The sequence below is a fragment of the Onychostruthus taczanowskii genome, unplaced genomic scaffold (assembly GCF_017590055.1).
Source record: "Onychostruthus taczanowskii isolate IOZ18803 unplaced genomic scaffold, ASM1759005v1 scaffold82, whole genome shotgun sequence".
NCBI lineage: Eukaryota > Metazoa > Chordata > Aves > Passeriformes > Passeridae > Onychostruthus > Onychostruthus taczanowskii.
The window spans coordinates 1,420,374-1,434,563 of NW_024506112.1; the positions used below are offsets into that span (position 1 = coordinate 1,420,374).

General features: G+C 38.2%; 1 protein-coding gene across 2 annotated transcripts in view; it reads left to right on the forward strand.

Annotated features, from left to right (window-relative positions):
* Positions 1-14,190, forward strand: part of GRID2 (glutamate ionotropic receptor delta type subunit 2) — a 675,394-nt gene that overhangs the window by 538,938 nt on the left and 122,266 nt on the right. For both annotated transcript variants that reach the window (XM_041424490.1, XM_041424491.1), the window contains one exon: positions 8,900-9,097. In XM_041424490.1, coding sequence (XP_041280424.1) covers positions 8,900-9,097 — 198 coding nt within the window. The remainder of the gene's footprint in view (positions 1-8,899; positions 9,098-14,190) is intronic.

The following is a 14,190-nucleotide window of genomic DNA, read 5'->3' on the forward strand; positions in this document are numbered from 1 at the left end:
AGATAACAGCAAGCCATGCTGAATTATGCTTTGCCATACATCCCTGTACACAGAATCTCAAGAGTAATTACCCAGGTTACCTGCACAGAGCTGCAGGTTGGTCACCCTTGGCTGCAGATGGGCACTGTGGGACGTGACGTAGTGAAAGGACTGGTAAAAGTGTAGATAAGCATAGAAAGAAAAATTAATTAAGAAACATCATTTGTACTGTGGAAAATGTTATCATATGTGGACTAGCTTAATTCTCAGTGGTTGGTATTTAATTCATGAGCATTTGTTGCCCAGATTATAAAAGAAAGAAATGTGAAAGCAGACAATGTCTTCAGGGACATTGAGATGGCAGGAGGTCTGCATCTTCAGTCCCTTTTTCTATTGAATTTACCACTCAGAGATGAAAAGTAAGATATGAAGCTAAGGCCTGATTTTAAACGCTGAAACTGTCTTTGGGATTTGAATTCCAATACTCGCTTAAAGGAAGTTAAAAAAAGAAAAGTTCTTTCCGAAGCTGGAGTAACTTTCAGGGTGACTGGGGAAAGGACAGGCATAAGGAAGATGAAATAAGGCAATGTTTAAGCATATGCAGAGGAACAAACAGTTAGAAGTCATAAAGCATTAAAAATGTCAGGGCAAAAACATCAGTGAATGTCTGTACAATAAAGATCAACCTCAGGAAAGATTATGTGCAGGATACCTCATTAAATGTTGAATAAATATTTTATAATATTGTGCAATAGTCTCATAGATAGTGCTTCTTCTACTGTCTCACAATATTTCTGGTGATCACTTTTTTCATGCAGCCCTGATTCCATTCCCCCATTTTCATATCTGAATGCTGTGGACTTCTGTAAAGTCTCTTGATTTCATCAGGCAGCACTGTCTTTAGTAACCACTGTAGTAACCACAATCTTTTAAGAAAAATAATTTTAATTGAGGCATGTATTATACTCTGAGTGTGTGTGTGTATATATATATATATATATATGTGTGTTTGTGTGTGTGTGTGTATATGTATTGGTATATTGGACTGCAGTAGTACCCAAAATAGTAACAATTCAAATCATTCTTACAAAAACAGAAACTAATACTCCTTGACAGAGGCAGAACCTGTCTTTGTATTCCTCTTGCAACCACCACACCTGTACAAGGGCCAAGTTTAAATTGCTACTGACTGGGCACAGGCCTTTTTTAATAGCTGTTTTATGTCCCTTTGAGCTACCTAGCTTGTATTAAAACAGGTCATAAACCTTACAGTTACTCACTACTGGGATCATTCATTTGACAAGCTTTAATCTCACAGCCTGCTGGGAAACCCAGCACCTTTTTTTTTTTTTTTCCATTATTGTTATTTTCAACCCATTTTTCTAAGTAGCAGGTACTATATACTAGATAAGGTGGTTATCAAGCAATTCAAATGTTTTGGGACCTGGCTGGGGCCACAGCCTGACAGCAAGGTAGGTGCAGTGCCAAGCCTGGTAGGACCAGCCTAACTTGTCTCTATGCCAAGGGCTACCTCTCGGGGCTCCCTGGCTTTATCTTCTCACTGACCCTTACCCATCTGCTCTGTGGGCACATTTGCATTCCAGAGCAATTCACACAGTTCACCGAAATTTGACTTTGAAACACAAAAAGGCTCTCACTCTGTCTGCAATTATCCTTCTGTACTACGCAAGGCAGAAAAGGAGGTGAGCTGTGTGACACAGCTCCTCGTGAACAGGAGCCCTTGCAAGGCTGCAGGAAGGAGTCCAGTGTAGCTGCCAGCAGGTTGATGTACCCATACCACACTTTTGCTAATTCACGTAGCTGAACTATCTGCATTAAAGCCACCACTGTACTCTTTAGACGCACTCTAAAGCACTCCAATCAATTCCAATCTCAATCCATATTCCTGTCACATGGTTCAGAAAGAACTGTTACCTGCATTAAGTTATTGTGGATTAAAATCAATGCACAAAGCTTGGCAGCATTCTAATAGACCATTGCCATAAACTGCTTTGAAAGGAGTTTTACTCCCATTGCTGAGAAATGGGAGGAAGAAGGGCTGGGAAGAGGGCCTGACATTCTTTGTTCATTTCTTGTAAATAGGACCAAACTAAAAATCATAATAAATCCAGAAGTTACCATTTCACTCAGGATGGAAAAATACTCTTTAAACTACTGTAACTAAAAAACAAATTTCATGTCTAATTGAAGATGACAATAAACAGATCCAAAAAGTGACAGACTACATGCATGGATAAAAATAGGCCAAATGTAAAATCCACTTGATATTGTACTCCGTTTCTGGGATGTGAATGAGTTTTTTACTATAGAAAAGGTGATTTTTCTATTAGTACAACTGACTTTCTAATCAATCTGTTTGAAAAGCACAGGATCAGAGAATGGTGGCTTTCAGTGCCAATACAGTTACACAGCCCATTGGCACAATATTTAGTCATCCAAGATCTTGTAGATTTCAATCCTTCAACTATGTATGAGTTTTATTAAGAGGTGGGGGGCTGTGTTATGTTTTGCAGCAATTTTATTGCTGTTGATAGTGGGAGAATTTCTGTAATGAAAGAATTAAGTGTTTCAATTAAATTTTGGTCATTGATTCTAACATGAATTAATGTACATTGTTGTTTGATTAAAATAACAAGCTGCTGTGTTGTTCCTAGCCAAATAAAATCCCCAAAACAGCAATCAATAAAGCAGTTGAGGAAATTAAGTATTTGGGACTGCATATTTCACCAAAATCTTTTGGGGAAGGAAATGCAAAATACCTAATGTGTAAAAGGGGGCCATTCATTATTTTTTCCAGTCAAGGAAAAAAACAATTTTGCCTAGCAACAAGACAATAGCATCTTGTGCTTGAAAATATTTTGGTTAAGGTTATCAGACATTATGTTTCTTGTTGGTTATAATGGCTGTGCTTGGTCATCCAGCAGCCATTGGAAGGAAGTTGAGAAATCTAGTAATAAGTGTGAATTTCAGTTTGGGGAGCAGTTTCTTAACATTGGCAGGGAATGGGAGTTTTTAAAGTGTCACAGTGAATATTTGCTTCATGAGATTGCCAAGGCTCAGCCCAGGCTATGGAAATCATTTAAAGTGGCTGTCCACTCTTTCGATCTAGAGTCAGTGTCAAGCACAGATTGACAGTCTTGTCCACAACTGAGCTTCATTTCTCGCTTTCTTTTTAAATTTTCTTTCTTTTTCCCTCACTACTTTCAGTGGAGAAAGAGGGAAAATTTAATGAATGTACAGTCCTATTGAATGGAATGCTGCTATGAAAGTATTATATTCCAGTGTGTTCGGAAACTTTTGATGAGTAGACACAGAGGTCATTTTCATATGCTTTATGAATTCTAACCACCCATATAATTACCTAATTTCAAAACTCTCTTCATAGAACCCTTTAGATTGGAAAAGGTCTTTGAGATCCTCAAGTCCAACCATTAACCCAGCTCTGCCAAGCCCACCACTAAACCATGTCCCAAAGTGCCACATCAACGTGTCTGTAACATCTGCCGATGTCTCCAGGGATGGTGACTTCACCACTCCGCTGGGCAGCCTGCTCCAAAGCTTGACAATCCTTTCAGTGAAGAGATTTTTTCCTAATATCCAAAGTAATTTGCTCCTGGCACAACTTGAGGCCATTTCCTCTCGTCCTATAGTTTGTTTCTTGGGAGAAGAGGCCAATTACCACCTTGCCATAACCTCCCTTCACGTACTTGTAGACAGCAATTACGTCCCCCCGAGCCTCATTTTCTCCAAGCTAAACCCCTCCAGCTCCCATAGAGTTCCAATTTGTGTTGTAAATCCCAACAGTGATTAGCTTCTCTAACCTCAAAAGCCATTTTTTTTTACCCAATATTTTCAGTATAGTGCCCTGGCTAGGAACTTTCTCTCCATGCTAAGGGGTAAAGAGGATTTAGCTGACCAGGAAAATAATCCAAATCTTTCTGTTTTGCTTTTGCTTTTTCATTTGTAAGGTACATCCCAGCTTTTTAGCATTTTTATATTTAGAATAAGCAAAAGACCGTCGCAAATAAGTGCAGCAGAGCAGTGTATTATAGCTCCATATAATTTCTGTCCTGAAATAAGTCTCAAAGCCACAGAATCCACACTTTTAATTGGAGAGAAAATCTGTCTTATTTTCCAGAGATATCCTAATGAATTGGTGGGAACAGGTAAAATAAAGACCAGCTGAGCAAAGACCACCACTTCCTTGCAAACAGTCCACTGATCACAACTTTTTCTTCCTCTCATGTATTTAATTAGAGTGCAGTGTTTAAGATCTTAATGAAACTTTTCTGTTCTTTCAATAACATTTTCTGTAATTTGTCAAAAAAGAGAGCTTCTTTACCAAAATACTGGATCTTTAAAACTCGATTTTTATTGAGGAAATAAAAGGTTACTATCAAAGCTTGGAATTTAAAGTCACTATTCTACTGGCTAAAAATCATCCCAAATAGAGACTCTGGGTTTAGGGAACTGAACTTCTGAAAAGCAATCATTCTCTTGTTCTCTCTCCTTGCCTCCTCTAAGGCTGGAATTTATTGCTTGACTTTATCATCCACATCTGTAGCACAGCTACAAACAGATGTTTCTCTTTGATTGTCTAATTAATTAACACAACAAAGTTAAACTCAGCCTAATTGTTCTTTTCTGCTATTTAGCTTGGGTATTGCTCCTTCTGTTTCCAAGCGTGAAGGTCTTCTGTGCCCAACAGCTTTTCTCTCCTTTCCTATTTTTAACTTTATTGGGGATTTATAGTAAGGAATGTAAAAAGATTACTTCAAACCAGATATTTTATCCAAATTATCAGTATGTCTGATAATTTCATCAGAGTAAATAAGAACTGTATTTTGTACTTTTAAGTCTTAGACTCTTGAAGCATTTAGCAAATTGTCCTGGTTCTGGCCAGGACATGGTTAATTTTTGCAGTAGCAGGAGGGAACATGGCTAGGACCCACAGATTATGGCATGCCATCTCACACCAGTTTCCAGGGATGCTGGGAATGTTAAATTACATCAGTCTTAACATGTAACCTATTGTTAATCTCTATCAGTCTGACTTTGTGGCTTCTTTAAAATGTGTGGTAAGAGGGACGAACATTTTCTTGAGCTTCTTCCCAAAAGTATTATTTCGTCATCTTCCCAATGCTTCCCCTCTTTTATACTGTTTTGCCTTAATCTTGGGTTCACCTTTATTGTTCCTAAGCTGTGCCAGTCTAGCATTTTGCAGTTTCTCTTGCCTGGGGGACATAATCACCTCTGAAGCCAGACTGTCTTCCTACAGCTGTAAAAAGCAATATGCACAGCTTCACCCAGTATAACCTTCACCTGTCTGCTGCTGAGTTTCACTTGGCTGCAGGTGGTTTTGGCTGCGTGGTGCTTAGCTGTCCACCACAGTTAACCTACAGTCCTGTGTAAAGTCCACCAAGTCTTAAACCCATCCTCCTCTGGGTAAGGGCAGCATAGCTTTGATCCCAAGAAGAAACCAGGCAGTGATAACTGTGGAGTTATTTTGAGAAGGAGCCCTTTTCACAGACTTAGTAGTGCTGCACTCAGTTGACATCCAAGGAGGGGGCATGTTGAAGGTAAAGTGGAATGAAAATAAACCCTCTCTTGAAGGATCTCCATTGAGGTTGGATGAAAAGCAATCTCCTATATAAACTGGATATCCATGTGGTTCAGTGAGGCAGATCATCAACCTTGCAAAACCAAGAATTTAAGGGTTTGCAACCCATTCACCTTGTTTTATTTTTCTCCTCTGTCATGAATGTTGTGATTTGTTTGCTTCTTCAGAGCTCCCTGGTTTTACAGGCTGTGAAGTCTGCTCTTGCCCCATAGAGGCTCATGAGCCCCCTAGAGAGGTGTCTCTGAGAGGAAGAAAAGGAGAAGCAGTAGCAGTGACCTTCCTTGGATCACTTCACTATATTCTGGAACAATTTACTTTTGAAGGGACGCTTGGGTGGCAGCTGTGTGGAGCAGGGTAAATGTAAGAGCAGGTTGTTGGAACACTGTCCAGGGGAGATTTGAGCATCTCCAAGGCTGACACTTGTATGGATTCTCTGATAAAGACCTCCTTATATAGTCTGAATTAACACTTGCTTTGGAGAGAAAGTGTATCAGGATTTTCCTGAATTTTTTGGGGTCTAATGGAACCTTCATAATCTGGGTAAATGTTCCCACCTTCAAAATCATCAGTTAGCTCACCAGATTGTCACACCTACTTTCTACAAGCTTATCGTTGTCCTCGTTGTTTTGCTATGTTTCTTTTCTTTCTGCAAGTTCAACTTTCTCAAGGATGGAGACAATCATTTTAACATCCATGTTGTAGGGATGTATGCACCTTTCCATAGCTTCCATAACACCTTCCCATTGCAAAGAAAAAGAAAATAACAACTGGCATAGTTCAAGCTGCAGCATTTATGAGGGGAAAATATAATGACAAATATTTTTGTCCTCTTTCAATACATTTTCAGAAATTTAAACAATTGCACAAAAAAACCATCATGGCAGTAGATTGGTTTTGTTTTTTTTGGAATGTGATTAAAGGGTTTCAGCAAAAAATGGCAAAATGTTAGTTGCTTTGTAGAAAGCTGATTGACTATTTATATTTCATTACATATATATAGGACATTGGACATTGGGGTTTTTTTGTAAATCTCTCAACAGCAAACAATATTACATTGCTTAATAAAGGATTATTAAGTCCTAATAAAGATATTAGCTGTGACAAACTGCATTTTAAACAGCATATTAAATCACTACAATGAGCAGTTGGATAGAAAATCAATTTATGAGCAGCTATTTTCTAAATAATTTAGTGATAAAAATTAATTCTTTCTAATATGAAAATTATCAATGTCTAAAACGTCTTTTGTACACAAAAATATTTATAATTTTGTGCATAGCGTGTTTAGATTGATGAACTACCATTTTTATTTGTTGCAGAAACATTTCTTCCATGTAATTTTGAGTCTATATTATGGAATCAATTGTTCAGGTGATCAGCAAAGCTGAATTCACATTGTGCTCTCATTTAAGAGAGGCTTTCATCAACTTGGTCTCCATTCCTTCAGTGTTCTTGGAACCTGGCCACTGGAAAACTACTTTAAGAATTCATTTTACTTTCCTCCATTTTTAGTCAATTTCACTGATCTTGGATTCTATGAAAGAAAGAAATTTTATCAGAGAATTAGAAATAATACCTTGAGACAGTCCATCCTTAACTTTTTTTTTTTTTTTTTTTTTTTTTTTTAATCAGGCGTGGGGTTGTTTGGTTCATTTTCCATTTGATTTGGGTTTGGGGATGGGTTTTTTCCCGGATTTCCTGGAGTCAGAAAAGAACATCCTGCCAGTGCAGTCTGGTTGCATCCTTTCTTCTTTGGCAGCATCCTCAGCATGTGGTTCTCCTTAAGAATATTTGCTCAAGCATTTACAAAAGATGCTTTCTTATTTCAAGAACATCCTGCCTGCAATTCAGTGACACCTGTTCATATAGAAGGACATTCCAGCAAGCTAAAAATATTAGTGAGGTATAGGATTAGTGAAAAAATTGTACAAATACGCTGGCTTCAAAGTAATTTACAGATATAAGTAGTAAAATACTAAAAAAATATTTTTAAACACCAGCAAAAATGCTGCTGTATGCATAATTCAAGTTTAGGCCACAAACTGCAAAAACATCAATTCGGTTTCCTGCTATCTGCTTCTCAGTTTTGCAGACCAGAACAAAGTGGTCAGGGAGTGGTTTCGTGAGCTTGTCCTGGCCAAGCCATGACAAGTCAGAACTAACTTTTCGGCACCTCAGAATAGATGTTTCTATTAACCTTATATAAAATTACGGCACTATGTAATGAATTAAAAGAAAGACATGCAGCGTATTTTAAAAAATACCTATGCATTAGAGCACCTTAATGCTTTTGGGGATGATTTAATATTTTGCTCTACTTAGATCAAACAGAAGTTTTCAGAGAAAATATATATTTGCCATACATGGGTTTAATTTAGGCTTTATTCTTTAGAAAAATAAAGAACAAGCCTAAAAGAAATGCCTCTATGGCAAATATATATTTTTTGTCTTTAGAAATATAATCTGGTTTTTTGCATCCTTTTTGAAAAATAAGTGCAGGGGAATGTCTAGAAATTAGTTGTGCAACAGGAAGAATAACGGAGCAGGGGCAATTTAATAACAAAATAGAGAAAACTACTACAAGTCTTTGGAAAAGTAAGAAAAGAATGTTGTTGGAAACCTGACCTTTCAGTATCAGCTTTTGGAATCTATTTCTATCCTTGATGGCAGTTATGTTTTAGATTAATATTCACCAATCATTCTCATAGACAGCCTTTACTCCTATAATTGATTGTCCCTAAACTAATCAAATGGAGTTTCTTTGGGTAGAACTATTTAAGTTTAGCTGGCCTATATCCAGGTTACAATAGAAGGACAAGAGCAACACATGTTTCAGTTTTGCCTTGTTTTTCTTCCCTTACAAGATGAATTAGTGGCTGCGTTAGGTGTTGTGTTTGCCCAGCTAGTGGAAAATGGCAGTGCTGTAGAATCCTCCATATTTATGGGCAGACATGGAATGTATGTCTGTCCTGCTGACCATAAGTGTGGTCAGCAGGCATTACTAAAAAGCATTCAGTTGAAACGTTACAGCAGAAGATCTACTTCTGCAATATGTAATAGAAAATTAAATTTCTCTGTTGAAGGAAATAAAAAACAAAATAGCATTTTGTAGACTGTAGAGAACTCTTCTAGAAAGGTGTTTTAGGAAAATTTTGTATAAATATTTTAAAAGTTCCTTCTTTAATTTAAAAAACCCTAGCACCCAAACATGACATATAATTGCTTTATTAACAGATTCCTCCTTTGTTTTGTTTTCTTTTTTTTTGTTTGTTTGTTTAGGAAGAGCCGTTTGTCATGGTGTCTGAAAATGTTCTGGGAAAACCAAAGAAGTATCAGGGCTTCTCAATAGACGTGTTGGAAGCCTTGGCCACTTACCTCGGCTTTAAATACGAAATTTATGTAGCACCAGATCACAAGTATGGGAGTCCTCAGGATGATGGGTCATGGAACGGCCTGATAGGAGAACTGGTGTTTAAGGTAAGGTCATTAATCATTTACTAAGTAATAATGTGTGATAAAGTTAAGAAATATGTGTTATATTCTGTTTGTGTCAGCCAGTAACATTTTTTATGGGTAATTGATAACACTTTGTTTATTGCGTTTTGCCAGACATGGAATAGTGTGCATTGGACAGCACCGAAAAAGCTGGAAATTATACTTGTTAGTAACTGTTTAAGAAGCAGGGCAATCTTTTTTTTTCCAACCAAAGTAAAATCTCACTCTAGTCAAATAATGGGATGCACAGCACCCTAATTAGTTTGACAAGTCCTGACACAAATGAGTTGAAGAGGCTGTTCAAAAGAGGAGAAATTGGTATTGCAGTAATTAGTGATACATTACATAAATAATGTATAGCACTTAGAAAAATGTTGATGTGATGAACACATGAAGTATATAATCAACAGAAAATGTTTTATTGATATATAATAACAACACATTATGTAGATGTATGAATCAAGAGTAATATATTATCTATTCTGTAATTAATAAACCATTTAGTCTACTTAATTTGACATTAATTGTTCAATATTATAAATAAATTGAACCTAATGCATATGCAATGTTTTCCTTTTTTCTTTTTGCCCACTCCTTGCATCTTATCTGTTTAGAGTTTCTCCCATTGAGAGAGAAAAGACTAGGCAGACTGTTCTGCTGGTTCCTCATTTGTACTGTGAATATATGTATTTTATTGCTCTTAATTAACATGTGGGGTTAGCTTTTACAGCTGTAGAGTCCTACATTTGTTGTACTTCCTTAAGGAGCTGCAGTAGATATTCATGTAAATAACTTAGACATTGGCTATAGAAGTGTTTTTCCAAACGTGCAGGTGGAATTTAATTCATAAGCACAGCTAACAGCAAGGAGCACCATGGTAAGGTACAGGACTTAAGTCTTTCAATAAAAGAAGAGAAAATAATATTTTTTGAAAAAAAAAGAAACTATTATCCTCCGTGGGTTAAAAATTACTTATAGTTTAACCTATTCTGCCTTCCTAAGCAGCAGGAAGCCTGTTGGAATGGAAAAACCCAGCTACTCATTCTGTACCCATATCACCTTCCATACACCCACACTGTAATAATAAACTTCCTTTGCCATTTCCCTATGTCCTTATGAAGCTGGAACTGTGTATTCACACTTGCTAAGCTGGATACAGCTAGAAAAGTAGATTTTCTATCATCTCCTTCTAAACACTGACAACTAAAAATCCCTCATCTAATTTTGAGACATAACAACACAATGGTCCATTGACTTATTTTTAACCATTCTCTCTGTCTCTAAAACTGATATTATGCTGTACCCTGCTCCCTACAGTGCTCATCAGACCACTGCATAACATGGACTGGAGGGGTCTTAATTCTTGATGGTCTGGAAATGGAAGTGGGCCTGGAATGTTTTTTATTTATTTGCTATGGATGATTGGTAAGGCAGAACTCCTAACAACCCAAATGGCTCCAAGAAAAAACAAATATGGCATTCTTGTTCCCTTGGCAGGCAGGGATTCAAAGGAATAGCCCATTGAAGATGGTAACCACCCAGATCTGTAAATCCATGTCTCAAGTGCAACAGATTTACTAGCCTGCTGTGATTTTGCTGTAAATGAGTCTTCATGGATATGAAATCTTTCTGCACATCTACAGTCTATGAAGGGTTAATGGAACTGCATTTGGAATTCAAAACCCATGTTTTCCTTATACTATAGCAGTGTAAATTTTTCATCTTCCTTATCCTTACATAATTAATTAGGTGTAAAAGTTCACTGTGTCCTTCTCTCCCTTTCTCTGTCCCTCTTAAGGCAAAGGAGCCTCTGGGCGAGCAGCCAGTGTCCATCTACCCCTCACCAAGTGCAAGCTGTTCTTGAAAGGCTGCTTTCTTATTTGCTGTGAGCTGCATTCTGCCCCCAGAACTCACATTTCCATCCACTTGGCAACTTTATAAGGGGAAGTAAAGGAGCAGAGAATAGTTTTAAATTAAAGGCCTAACCTGTTTGAGACACAGCATTTCCTTGTTTTCCCAACCAAGTTGTACATGATAGTCTGGCCAACAAGTGGAGGAATTCCAGAAACAGTGGGAGTACTCTTTGCCTGTTAGTGTGTCAGCCAGGAATGAGTTCTGCAAGAGACAAGCCTCACTCAAGTGTGATGGAAAATAGCTGCCTTCTCTTTTTGAGTGTACATACAGCCATTTAGCTTGGAAAAGACCTTTAAGATCATCAAGTCCAACTGCTATCCAGCACTGCCAAGTCAATCACTAAATCAGGTGCCAAAGTGCCACATCTACTTGTCCTTTCAATACCTCCAGGGAGGGTGACTCAGCCACTTCTCTGGGCTGCCTGTTCCAATGCTTGGCCACCTTTTCAGTGAATGAACTTTTTCTAACATCTCCTGGCACAAGTTGAGGTCATTTCCTCTTGTCCTATTTCTTTTTCCTGGGGTGATCAATCCCCACCTCATTACAGCCTCCTTCCAGGTAATTGTAGAGATCATCTCATTGAAAAAAAAGGTGTCTTTGGCCACTCCAGAGGATGTGCCATGTGAAATAGCAGTTGCTGTAGCAACCACATGATTTCTGTGCTCAAGATCAATGTTCACTGCTTACATTAACCATCTTCAGCATGCAGCAGTCTCTGATGCAGGTCCTGGTATCAGGGAGAGCAGTCCCAGGCTGATCTTGTTTTCAGCAGCCCTGCTGGAGTGGGATGGCAGGACAGGAGCCCAGCTGTGCCAAGTACATGCCCTGGGCCAACAGCTGGCTTCACAGACATGACATTGTGCCTAGTTCATTCTGTTCCAGCTTTGAAGACAAGGTTTCAGTTGGCCGCTAAAATAGGAGCTTGAATCAGCAGAACATAGTAACTGATCTGTAATTTGAATTTGGAAACAGATCCAAGCCTCCACTCCTTTGATTGTCAAGACTTACATTAGGTATGCTCCTGGTTCATGCACCTTTTCTAGTAAAATAACCTGAATGTAACCCTGCTATACAAAGGTTTCAGTTTGCTAAACCCCTGAACTGGGTGGTCTTCAGAGAATAAATGCTCTTTGAGAGAAGCACGTGGTGCTCTTGTCCCTCTCCTGTCAAGTGCCCTGGGCTCTCACTGCATCTTGTAGAGCTTCATCTCACAAACAGGATTAGTTCAGAGAGCAGCAGCCCTCTGTGGAGAGGCTAAAACCATCTCAAGGGAGCAGTGCTTTACCACAAATCTTTCTCTTACTGTTAATTATCTCTCTTCTCACGGTGTTTCCTTTAGTTGCCCTCTATCCAGATGGCCTGAGGGATAAGCCTGTATGACAGGCAAGAGAAGTGGCTAATGGCACTTCTGGGAGAGCACTCTAGGCTTTTCATGACTCTGGGCTTTCTGGTGATATTCACATCCATCAACCATTGCTATTCACATCTTGCCATGCTACCTTGGTTGTGAGGATTTTTTGCCAGTGAGGAGCCATGAGGAAGCAAATAGCATAGGGAAAGCAGCCTGATTCCACTTAGGTCCATCAGAAAAGGAAAAATACATGCTTAAGCATTTCTAAGGGAAACTGCAAATCAAGCAGAAGCCTCTTTTTCTATTACACCTTCTTAAAGGGGCTAGTATAAGAAGGGAGAAACCATACAGGAAGGACAAAGTGAGACAAGAAAAAATAATAGCTGAGTAAAAGGAGAATTATTTGGACCTATGTGTGTTAGCATGAGTAAAAATGTCTCTCTGGTTTTTGCATGTTCATATTAATAACTGCATTACATGGGACTGCTTTTTCACCCCTAGCATTTGTTGAAACTTGATTTAACATCAAAAATGGATAAAATGAAGGCACTCACAGGACCAGTTTAGAATAGATGAATTTATTTTCCCTGTTCTTGATGATGAACTGCAGGAAGATGGCTTTCCATGTGTATGAGATGTGCTTGCTACAGCAGTAGCTTAGGGACATTTCAGGGATTTCTAGGCTTTGCTGATAAGCTGGTTCTGTGACACCAGTAGCAGTGCTATCAGACCCTTTAGGTCATTTCTTTTGGATTTTTTCATTCTGGCTATGTTGCTCTACAATGGCCTCAGGAGAACTGCTGCTAAGGAAGATAAATATAAATTTCTATGCAGGTCACACAGAGCAAAATAATGCCCTCTGCTGTTTTTTCAATCTGTTTCAAGAGTCACAGTTTCATTCATGAGAAACTTGTAAGACATATGATGATTTTTTGATTTTGGCACTGCAAAAACTTAGTGAGTGGAGAGCTATACATGTTTATGATTCAGATTGGCAGCTTTATATATAAATATTGATATAATTGCATGCATTTGCCTTTGTATTTCAAAAGCACTAAGTGAACCTTTACTTCTTCAAACTGATGTCTTCTGTGATCCAATCTGACATGTTAATGACAAGCTTTTAATTTTTTTCATCTTCCAATTTTGAAACAAGATGACAGAATCTATATGTAATCAAGGATGCTCATTATCAGTAAATCAATTATCAAGTGAAGCTTCAGCTTGGATTTGTGCAAAAAGTGTAGTTTTCTGGGAATCTGGTGTTTATGATCCAATTTAGTAAGTAAAGAATATGAGTTTACATATTTCAGTGTAGCTTTTTTTTTTTTTTTTTTTTTTTTTGAAACAGCTAAACACCAGAGTGCTAAAGAACTCAGGATTTACCTCTGTCCTTTCTGGTTTTCATTTTACTGCCTCTCAAGAAATAAAGACATGTAGAATCCCAGAATGGCTTAAGGATCATCTCATCCAACCCCACTGCCATGGGCAGGACATCTTTCACTAGATCAGCTTGCTCAGAGCCCTTCCTTGAACACTTCCAGGGATGGAGCATCTGCAGCTTCTCCGGGCAGTCTGTTTCAGTGTCTCATCACCTTCACAGTGAAGAATTTCTTTCTAATATCTAATCTAAACCTACTCCCATTCAGTTTAAAGACATTTCCCCCATCCTGTGACCCCAGGCCATTGTAAAAGGTCTCTCTCCATCTTTCTTGTAGGCTGCCTTCAGATACTGGAAGGCTGCAATTAGGTCACCTCAAAGCCTTAATTATATATGTAGTATATAAAGTAGCAAGACATATAATTATAT